At 43.8% G+C, this 11416-nt stretch overlaps 1 protein-coding gene across 5 annotated transcripts in view; it reads left to right on the top strand.

Moving 5' to 3' along the window:
* snphb (syntaphilin b) overlaps positions 1 to 11286 on the top strand; it is a 32285-nt gene extending 20999 nt beyond the window's left edge. For 4 of the 5 annotated variants that reach the window (XM_044212260.1, XM_044212262.1, XM_044212263.1 and 1 more), the window contains 4 exons: positions 1126 to 1305; positions 1939 to 2046; positions 2688 to 2837; positions 2989 to 11286. In XM_044212260.1, coding sequence (XP_044068195.1) covers positions 1126 to 1305; positions 1939 to 2046; positions 2688 to 2837; positions 2989 to 4978 — 2428 coding nt within the window. In that variant the 3' untranslated portion in view covers positions 4979 to 11286. The remainder of the gene's footprint in view (positions 1 to 1125; positions 1306 to 1938; positions 2047 to 2687; positions 2838 to 2988) is intronic. The other variant, XM_044212265.1, reaches the window with a different exon arrangement.
* Positions 11287 to 11416: the final 130 nt, after the last annotated feature.

Here is an 11416-nt window from a genome sequence, read left to right on the forward strand (position 1 = left end):
TGTCTAAAACTTCTACAGCGCTCAGACTCTATATTTCTCTCGGGACGCGGTGACATACTGGATTCTCCACTAGTTGTCTGGCAACCTCACTTTGGAGTGAACTAGGTTAGCTATTTCCCCCTGCTTCCAGTCTTTATGCTAAGCTGAGCTCATCGCCTCCTGACTCTAGCTTCACATTTAATGGACAGACATGAGAGAGGTATAGATCTTGGCACAAAAATGAATAAATGAAATGAATCTACCCTCATAGTGCAGGATGAGGTTGTCTATATTATGGGCAGAGGGGGGAGCAGAGAGCAACTTTTTAGTCAAGTTATTTTCAGCAGTGGTTACTCTACAGAAGAAGAAGAAAGACATCTTTTCTGGTGGTGTGTGGAGAGAAAGACTAGCAGGGATGTTGGATAGCCCAAGGGGTTGGATTGGTCTATGATTTCACATGGCTAAATATGACTTCATTTTGACAATTGAATGGACCTGTGTGTCCTTTAATAGTCCATCCAGATTTTAGCAAGCAAATATAACTTGTCCTGATAAGAGAGATGTTGTTCGGTCATGTTCTGACAATCTTTTGGGTTGTAATCAGATGTGTCAGAGGATGAATTTATGTTGTATTTGATGTTTACCTAAAGCTTGTTTGGAGTGAAGTGATCTTGATGATGAGCTGTTGCCACCGCTCCCCTGCTTCTCTAATCATTAGAGTCTCAGAACATTTTATCTCTTGTGAATTATGTTTCAGGATGCAGAGCATTAGCTTGTTGTTCTGTGCCAGTAAAGGCCTCATAGCTGCAAATTACTTCACATAGATGTTTCATATGGGAAGCCAAAGAGAACAGCCTAAACTATTAAAGCAGAGCTATCTGTCTTTCCTTTATGTGAAGCTTTTAGAGAGCCACCTCTCTTGGGGCCCTTCAGTGGTTGAGTGCTTGTTGATATTTAGAATCTGCCTGCCTGCAGCTCAGGCTCTGAATGAATTACCTGAACCCTAAGACATGCTATATGCCAGACAGCTTTATCTCACCTCAATAGTAAAGTGTGCATACACTTGTAGCATGCACATTGTATGGTTCTGGTGTGGTCCCTTGCTGTCCTCTGTGATTTAACACCCTGTTGTCTCTGCCTGGTCAGGTTTGACTACTGCAGGTTTATAGAGCTAGACTACGTTCCCATGGAGACAGGCTATATGGTCTCAATGCGCCCGACTAAAGGCTATGCACCGACCAAGTCGCCGACTAAAGGATACACTGCCACCAAGTCTCCAGATCGCCACAGCCGTTCAACAAACTCTCCCTCAACCCCTCGTTCTCGGTCTGTTCTGACTCCCTCTTCTTTCCACCCCATCAGTGTTGACTCTCTGAAGCATGGGAATGATGAGACCCTTTGCACTGTTGTGAATGTTTCATGTTACATTGTGGAGAACAATGAGAGAAAGAATTGTTTCCATGGCATCATGTCTAGTCTGACCTGTTACTCCCTTCTTCTTTTGTCTTTGTTTGTTCTTTCCTCACTGTATTTCTTTTGATGAATGATTCTTGAAGTTATATCATTGAGTGTCTAATTTGTTTTGATTTTTGGTTTGGTTTTCATCTTTGCAGAGCAAATTCTCTTTTTGAAAAACTACAACATCACTGTCAGTGCCCAAAGGAGTGTGTGTCCTTGTTTCTAAAGCAGAACCGTTGTCTGTTAGCAGTGACTTTAGCCTCTGTATTTGTAATGTGTCTGTGTATAATTGTGCATTTCTGTGGATTCTGTGTACTGGCATGTTCGTGAACCTGGAATGACATTTGTTCCATTCATGTCTATTTTGATTTTTGGTTTTGAACAGTGTCTTGATGGTTTTGCTCAGCAGCTCACAGAATTCACTGTCACCTTGTTGTCTGGAGCGTGGTTTCATGGTGTTACCAGGAACAGGTTAACATGTCTCTTCTTACTTTGGACCAGGCGGACGACGGCCGCGCCCAGTAATAGAGATCCCTATGGCAATGCCTCCATCAGCAGCAGCAGCAACTCAGGCTCTTGTAAAGGCAGTGATTGCAGCCCCACCAAAGGGTAAGACATCAGAAACTGCATGGCCCGTTTAGTAATGGAGATGAAAAGCTTCTCTAACTCAGTCCTCTTTTCTAATATACTCCCTAGAATGATTGATTGCACTTATTTCAAACCAAACATGAAAGTTACAAACAGAAACTGAAACTTTGTATGACTTCCTCACCTCAGTGAAAATCAGAACTTGATATTCCTACATTTATTTCTATTCCCATTCCCTAGCTGTTTCATTAGCCTGATAATCAGACTGAACTGCCATTTCATTTTCACTTCATCATCTAAATCACTGAAAAAGAGATGTGGGCGGCAATTCAGAGGTCTGGAATCAGGCTCCAGTTCTATAGCTTTTTCCTGTTTCTTTTTTAACACAAGCAAAATGATTTACCCCGCTTGATTTCCTCAGTGTCCAAAGTACATTTTCAGTCTTTTAAAGCTGCTCTAATCAATATCTTTATAATAATCGTGGATCAAACAACTGTGTGTTATGTATAAGGTGTTGCTTGTAGTGACAAACCCACAGAGAATTATCTCTTGACTCTGCAGTTCCCCTCAGCTCTATGGGGAGTTTTAGTGTCTTTTAACTCATTGTAACTGCCTAGTTCTAAAGAACTCGGAAAAACACCTTTCATATGCTCGTGTCCTAGACGTCATCAGAAGTACACGTCATGTACAGACAACCATGGAATCCGGCCCCCTCCACCAGAGCAGTACCTCACACCCCTGCAGCAGAAAGAAGTGTGTATCCGACACCTGCGGGCCAGACTAAAGGAAACCATCAACACTCTACAAGACAGGTGAGATACTGGGATAGGAATAGAGATTATCAATATTGGCCAGAAAGTTAGTTCTCATATTGGTCCCTAACCATCACCCTAAGCCTAGTATAGTTTGTCTTTATTTGTTCCTTCCTTCTCCTTTTTCTCTTCTCCATTTTCACCCTCTTAGGGACACAGAGATAGATGCGCTGAGAAGCCAGCTTTACAGGATGCAGGAGGACTGGGTTGAGGAGGAATGTCACCGTGTGGAGGCTCAGCTGGCCCTGAAGGAGGCGCGTCAGGAGATCCAACAGCTCAAACAGGCTGTGGACACTGTTCGTGCCAGTCTCAGTGATGCTGAGGGGCTCAGCGGGGACATAGGGGCCCAGAAGTACTTCCAGGACATCAACGCTCAGAACCACAAGCTTGAGAACCTTTTAATCAACATGGAGCTAGCCCAGGCTGGATTAGCCAAGGAGGGGGAAGCCATACCAGGCTGTCGGACCCGTGTTGGGGGTTCGGCACCAGCATCAGTATCAGGGGAAAGTCCAGGAGGAATACCCAAACTGCCAGTAGGAGGGAGGGGGTCTTGCTCCTGCGATGCTTCCCCAGCCCGTTCTCTGACCCGGAGCTCCACCTACACTAAGCTGAGTGATCAGGCGCTGGCGGACCGGAACGGCAATGGCCCGGACTTTCCTTGTCTGTCAGGTGACGGCACCCAGGACAGCGGCTTTGTGTGCTGTGGGGAGAGCAGCGTCCCCAGCCGGGCCGACCTGCTGCTGGAGGCCGCCTTCCTCTCTGAGGAAACAGCATCTTTACTCAGCTCCTACACGCAGACCTTTTCCCACTCTCTGCCCAACTCTCTGCCCAAGTCTCTGCCTCATACTTTCTCCCATACCTTACCTCATTCTTTCCCTCACAAATTGTCCCACTCTGTGCCCCACACTATTCCGCACTCCTCCACCTATGAGAAGCTGTGCACAGGGGAGCGGCTGGCGCCCTTTCGTTGCGGCCTGGGTGGAGGGGGCTGTATGAGTCATCCCTGCCTGTCGCACCACCACCTCTACCTGCACCCCCTGCGGGAGACGGGCATTCAGACCGAAAGCTGCCCCATCCCTGCAACGGCAGGTTACCCCTCTGATCTGGATACCATTGCGGAGCAACGCACTTTCCGCTCCCAGGCCTGCAGCCCCACCTCCACCTGGATGTCTGATGAGGGGGAGGAGGAGCTGGACTCTATCACCACCACAACTTCAGCAACCACAGCGACGGTCATGAGTATGGCAACAGAGCCGATCCCAGTCTCCAAAACACCGCTGGTCCCTCCCTTACCGCGGTCTGCTACTGTGGCGTGTTCCATGGAAAGTCCTCTGTGTGGGGAGGAAGAGGGTGTGGAGGAAGAGGAAAAGCAGGAGAAAGAGAAGAGAGAGAAGGAAGCTGCGGCAACAGAGAAGCAGGAGGGAGCAACAGTGATCAGACTGGCTGAAGAAGGGCAGCAGATGCAGATGGGCTCAGTGGGAGGAAATGAGGTGGAAGTTCAGGGTGCAGTGGAGGAGGCAGCACCAGGAAAACTGTGCGATTTAGCAGAGACATCAGCAGGGATGCAGGGTGAGCTTAAGTTCGGAGGATGCTGTGGAGAAAGCAGACGGAGTGGGACAACACTGGAAAACCTCAGCGTAGAAGACAGGCAGCAAGGAGTAGGTCTGTCAGCAGGATCAACCCAGGTAGAGACAGCAGAGCTGAGTCCAAGTCGCCCAGGATTATCACCAGGCGTAGAACAGCCTCACACCTCCCAGCCGAGGAGATCTACTTCCCATGAGGAGATAGCTGGTGTCATTGTAGTTGAGGTGCATGATGAGGACGATGATGAAGATGAAACTAAAGAACAAGGCGCCACAGGGGGCGCTACAGCAAAGGAGGGAGATTTGTCTGGCGATGGGACAATTCAGAAAAGCTACTGGAGTCGTCACTTCCTGGTTGATCTGCTAGCAGTGGCCATCCCTGTGGTGCCAACAGTGGCATGGCTCTGCCGTGGTCCAGTCCGTGGTGGACAGCCCATGTATCATATAGGGTCGCTCCTGCGAGGCTGTTGCACTGTGGCGCTGCACTCGCTGCGCAGGGGAGGTGGGTTGAGGCATTACCCCGCAGGCGGGGGAGACCTGGGCGGGTCACTGATATAAGAGGAGAATCTGTTCAGCATCTCTGTCGTGCTTAACCTCGACCTCTCCTGTATGGATCTGGGTCCTTAGCTTGTTGGAAGATACATGTAGTGTGAGGAGAGCAAGATGAAAAACATGTCCTGCATTTCTCATCAAGGTTAATAGCTGAGGGGAGCATCAGGAACAGGAAATGTGCATTTATGACTAAACTCTTTTCTGTTTGGTCCTGCTCCTTATTGTCTCTCACCCACTGGTCCTTGCTGTTGCTACCAAGATGTCTGCTAACACAACTGACTTGTGCAAAACTGAATGAGCTAATTGAAATGAATGATCTATGCTTGGATGTTTAACGCTGATTGGTTTGTTTTTAAATGCAGGAAAATGTTAAAGGATCATTGATCTGTCCAACCTAACAGTCTGACTCAATTCTGACATGTTCAAATGATCACATGTTGGTGACTGTGTACATGAAATATAGTATGTGTATAGAGTGTGTACATGTATAACTAAATGATCTCGTCTGCAGTAGACGAGCTACACTCTGCTCATTGACCAGTGACAGAGGGAAAATGCACCCTAATTCAGAATTCAAGCGTTTCCTATGGTTTGAGACAGTTTGGGCTTTTCTTTAACATCTTTTACATCTTCAGGACTGCAAACATAGAGCTTATCTACTATCAAGAAACAACAAAATAGACACAGAACTACACTGATTCTAAGGGTAGAAACACACCAAAACAAACTGCAGCAAGCCTGCCAAGAACCATAGACACTTCCAATACGCTGTTGGACAGCAGATCAATCGTGGTGTCAAGCCAAACGCTTCCACTGTTATTTCTGTTTATGCCAGGCAGACACTGTGTAAAGCCCAATTTTAACACCAAACTGGTCTCCTCTGACTTATTTTAGAGTCGGGCCGAATATCTATGAGATTGGTTGACGTTTGACGTTCAGTTTGAGGGGGTCACAATGCCATGAAGATAAGATAACATTAGATAATCCTTTATTAATCCCAAAATGGGTAAATTTGCAGTGTTAAGTATAAAGGGATTCGCGCAATAGCAAGAAGCATCAATAAAAAAGCGAGATATAATAAAGAAGTAAACATGCACATTGTTTCACATAGGAAATATTGATATTGCACGAGTAAATGTGTCAGTTTTGGTGTGTGGTCTACTGGGAGCAGTGTTTATTGTAACGTCTGACAGCAGCAGGAAGGATGGACCTGCGGTATCTCTCCTTTACACACGGGTGGAGCAGCCTGTCACTGAAGGAGCTGCCCAGTGCTGTCAGTGTCCTGCATGGAGTGAGACATGTTCTCCATCAGGGATGATAGCTCAGCCATCATTCTACTTTCTCCCACCACCTCCACTGGGTCGAGGGGGCATCCTAGGACAGAGCTGGCCTTCTTAAGCAGTCTGTTAAGTCTCTTCCTGTCAGCAGTCGAGATGCTGCTGCCCCAGCAGACCACTCCATAGAAGATGGCTGATGCCACCACAGAGGCATCAAAAAGGTCCTCAGGAGTGCCCCCCTGCACTCCAAAAGACCAGAGTCTCCTCAGCAGATAGACTGATCTGGCCTTTCTTAAATAGTGCATTTGTATTGTCAGCCCAGTTTATTATTCATATGAACACCCAGGTACCTGTAAGATTTCACCATCTCAATGTCCATTCAATGGATGTTCACTGGTATAGGAGGAGAGTGTATGCACAAGCGGAAGTCCACCACCAGCTCTTTGGTTTTCCCTGCATTGATCTTGACGCGGTTCTGCCGGAACCAACCCACAAAGCCCTGGGTCGGTTCTCTGTACTTCCTGTCGTCCCCATCTGTGATGAGGCCGACGATTGCGGAGTCGTCAGAGAACTTTTGCAGGTAGCAGTTAGCTGAGTTCTGCAGTGTAGAGAATGAAGAGGAAGGGAGCCGAGACTGTTCCCTGCGGGGCCCCCTGTGCTGCCGACAACCATGTCAGACTCACAGTGGGCATTCAGAGCAAAAAACAGCCCTGTATTAAAACAACAGAAGGGGCTGTGTTGTTGGAGGCCTGTTGAGACATGAAATATGATCCAGGAAATCTGGTTTGAGTAACAGATCCATGAGTCTGAAGGCTTATCAAACACTAAAATAATGCACAGTGGTTTATAGTACTCTGAGACAGGATTTTATTACTCTGGAGTTGGCAGCAGTTATTTAATCTTTTGTTGCGATGATCATGAGGTAAACAGTAGAAATATAGCATTCTTGTTAACAAGTCTAAGTCTAATCTACCAGAAATGTGTGCTTGCACGTGTGTGATTGGCCAATGCAGCATGGCAAAAGTTGAGCACCTCAAATTTTTACAAATTATCATGTTACATCTCGCCTGTTTAATCCGTACACAAAAAGAAATGTAGAAACAAGCTGTGGTTTTACAGGAAGTTAGGTGCGGGAACTATTTCTTGTTCTTAAAATTTAGAGGTGCTGGTAGACACCTTAACAAGGATATTTCACTCTTGGCAAAAAAGTGAAAAAGCGCATTACCCAAACTATTCCGTTAATGTTAGTAGTTACTTTACATGTTGTGGCTGGCTGTGGTCTTGACTGAGACTGTGTTGTGATAGAAATAAAACTGAACTTGAAATGAATTACTTAAATCACAGTTGATACACTTGGAAGTAGACCTGTATTGTGCAGGAATTGAATAACTGCCTTAGCAATCAGTTGTTAGTTCTCATATTGGCCAAAGAAAGATTTGATAGAAACACAAAACACTCCTCCATCTGACAATCACTTGAGTTTCTTCTGAATTCCGCTTTCCCAAGGGATACAATCCATTAACATCTCTTTGCAGTAGAATCTGCTCTTTCATGTCCCTCAACCCCAGCATGCCCAGGTACCCAGGATAGCCTGACTTCACAGCCCATCTCCCCAATTCTAAACAAAATAGTCATTAATAAGGTCAGGTCCTGTGAGGGATTCGTTGCTTCTCATAGAAAATGAATGGGAGCTGGTGGCTCCACCCAGCTCACATTGGTGTGTTTCTACCCTGAGAATATATGATTACATCTCCAGAAATCAAACAAAGCTGATTCAGATGCAAGCGTAGAGCGTAATGACAACAACACGGACATTATGTTTTAGGGTGGACTTTTTCCTGCACTCAGTCCTGTGGTCGGTCCTTGTACCCCGAGGCTTGCATTGAAATCAAACTCAGCTGAACTATAGAATTATTGAAAATAATTGAACTCAATTTGGGTTACTTTCATTTCACATAACACACATAGAAAATCTCGATTGGATTCATCAAATCTAACAGGAAAGTCATAAAATGATCAGACACTTTTGTTAGATACTCACTGGCTCAGTTTGACACTTTGATGTAGATCTGAATGAAGTGAGTTGTGCTCAGTCTGTGCTCTGTGCTGTATATTTCCGCTAACTTAATGTCAGTCATTGCAAATATTTCAACTTTATTTGTTTAACAGATCATTCTGCAAAGCATTTCTAGACATGGGGTACTACATGTCAGTTGACACTCAAAATGTAAATCAAGATATCTGGGTTGTAATCACATTTAGGTCAAGGTGTTTCCTTCCTGTGTGAATGTGGCTTCTGATGGCAATTCCTTCTGTTTGCTGATCTTGTGCAGATGTTTAACTTTGTGTGTAATAAGGGCAAATAAGCACCCTGCAACTTTAAAATCAAAATTAATCTGACTGTCAGATTAAGGAGCTAAACGTGGATCGAGAGACACCCCGACACAACCAGCAAAAATCATCTGACACCAACTGAATTGTTTAGTTCTTCGGTGAAGAAATAAGCAGCATGAATCTTTTTTTTTTGTTACTGTTTGGTTGACATATTTTTGCACTATTATTCACTTTATAAATTTTAAGCAATTACTTGAAGTTGAGATTGTATGTGTATCCAAAGTGTTGTATGTCCACTGAGTTCTGACTGATTGTTCTGCAGTGTCAATTAAGTTTGACGTTGTGCTGATAATGTTTAAGGCAAAAATGAAACAGGTGAAGTGTAACTAAGATAATGCAGACATTTCAGGTAGATCCTTAAAAATACTACAATACATGCCATGATTTCTGTGAATACTGTAAAGCAGTTGCCTTTCATCCACGATCAGAGCTATTGAGCTCAGCTCTTTACATTTGACCACAATATGTATCTACAGGCCATACAAAATAATGGACATTTAAGTCTAAATCCTGTTTTAAAAACACACACTGGTATAGAATGAGCAGTGTTTGTGCTACGTGGTCAAATTATGTAATTGTCAGATGTCAGTGACAATCATTACAATCCCTGTCTGTGTTTGGTTTTCACTTCATCGATCTGAAGGATCCACAAAAGCAGCGGCCATTATTGATGCATTGAGATCCATGAAAAGATTGAATGAATGCCTTACAGACACACAGGACTGTCTCTTCTCCACTTAGCCACATTTGCTCATCCATAAGCTTTCCTCATCATCACTTTCATTATCATGAGTTGTGCACTAGTTCTGTTCCCATCTCCTGACTGAATGAACCACTTGGCTAAAGTGGATTAGGAGGCTAAAACAATTTTCATATTTGACAAAAAGCCATATAATCCTGTGAGGTACAGGTGTGAGAATGTGGGAGGCAGCCTCCTCCTCTCAATATTAATGTATTGTGAAACTACATCTCTAATGATGAAAGTCATGTGAAAGATAGCTACTGTATATCAGCAATGTACTTTGATTTCAGTCAATCAAACTCTCCGCTGTCATTAAACACAGGCTATTGTAACCAAGAGGGTGAGAGAGGAAAGGAAAGGGTAGATTTAGTGAACTTGTGATGCTGTGTTAAGAGGTTCAGGTTTAGGAGTTCAAGCTTGTTCTAGGTCGCAGCAATCATCTCAACCCCCTTAATTTACCTCTATGCACAACAGTCTACACTTTAGCTGCATTATGTGGTCATGTATGTGAGTGTCTGATAGGTTTATTACTAGACTGTAGTGCATTGCTATTATTGTATTATGGAGCTCCACAAAGTCCTTAAAGATGATTTTTTTAATCTTGTGCACAAAAGTTATCACTCATTATCTTGTGCCCAGATGTTATCTTGTTCACATAACATAACATTCTTGTGCATCCATGTTCTTGTCCTGTTCGCACAAGACACAGTTATATATCTTGTCAGTTATGTATCTGATGTATCTTGCAAACAGACGATCCACAAGTTATCATTTAATACCTTGTGCACTGGACTTAGGGGCCTCCATATTCAGTAGCTTTTTGTCTTTTGCTTTAATATGTTTGCAGGTGTTTCTAACAGGCTTGCATTACACCTTTGTCTTCACTTCAGAAAAAGGACGTTTTTCCTTGCCACTGTCGCCAAGTGCTTGATCATGGTGGGATTTGTTGGGTCTCTGTAAATAATATTATAAAGAGTGCGGTCTAGACCTGCTCTATAGGAAAAGGGCAATGAGATAACTTCTGTTATGAATTGGCACTATATAAATAAAATTGAATTGAATTGAACTTACTACTCCTAATAGGGTTTGGTGAACATAATCACATCCTTGGAGTGATTTTGCCCCCAACATTTTCCTGTTCAGTGGGTAACGAGCATTATGGCGTGCAGTGTCCTCGTTGAGGATTCTGACTCAACAAGGGTTGACTCATCAGGGTGTGATTGATTTATTCATTAAAAGTTTTATCTGACTTTCCTCCGATCAGTCTTTACCATATAGCACTTCATCAAAACCCATTCCAAGATTATCACAATGCCAAGGAGGCCATTATCCCACGAGTGTCCTACACTGTCTCTGCAAGAACGTCATTGTACCTCACAGTGACCCTGTTTTCTTTTTCTGTCCCATAGTACACCTGAACTTCCTGCTATAGTGTAAGGTTGTGCCAGTGTACTGTTTGTGGGTGGAGGGGGGGGTGACTGAGTGATTATATACTACGTATATCCTTAGACACACATGATGCTGAATATATCTTGGGGAACACATGGGGAGGTGTTTTTTTTTTAATTATTTTTTAGATTTTAATGTGTATTGTCATTATATGCTTTATTCCTTGTCAGATTGTCTGAGTATGTGTTCCATAGCCTATGTAATGATAATTAGCATATAGAGGTTATACCAAGTCCTATAACATCCTACTATTGAGGACATTCAATGCCTTGTAAAGGAATTCAGCTGACATCGCTGATCTACAGATAACTTCATGTAAATTAACTATTTTAATGGCAATAGTAGTGTGTACAGTAAAAGACATCAGTAGGCTACTTCTCCATTCACACTCCCGACACACTGTATAAAGGAAGACCAAAAGCCCCTATATTAAACAGCATGGAGGAAACGTTTCTGTTGTCTTCATCTGTGTGTTTGTCTGAATTTAGTATCTCTGGATGTTTTTCTTGCTTGATATTGTGACAGTGTTGTATTTTTTCCCAACCACACGGATTCTGAAGAACATTATATGTTTGTATGAGA

Source organism: Siniperca chuatsi, linkage group LG10 (assembly GCF_020085105.1).
Source record: "Siniperca chuatsi isolate FFG_IHB_CAS linkage group LG10, ASM2008510v1, whole genome shotgun sequence".
NCBI lineage: Eukaryota > Metazoa > Chordata > Actinopteri > Centrarchiformes > Sinipercidae > Siniperca > Siniperca chuatsi.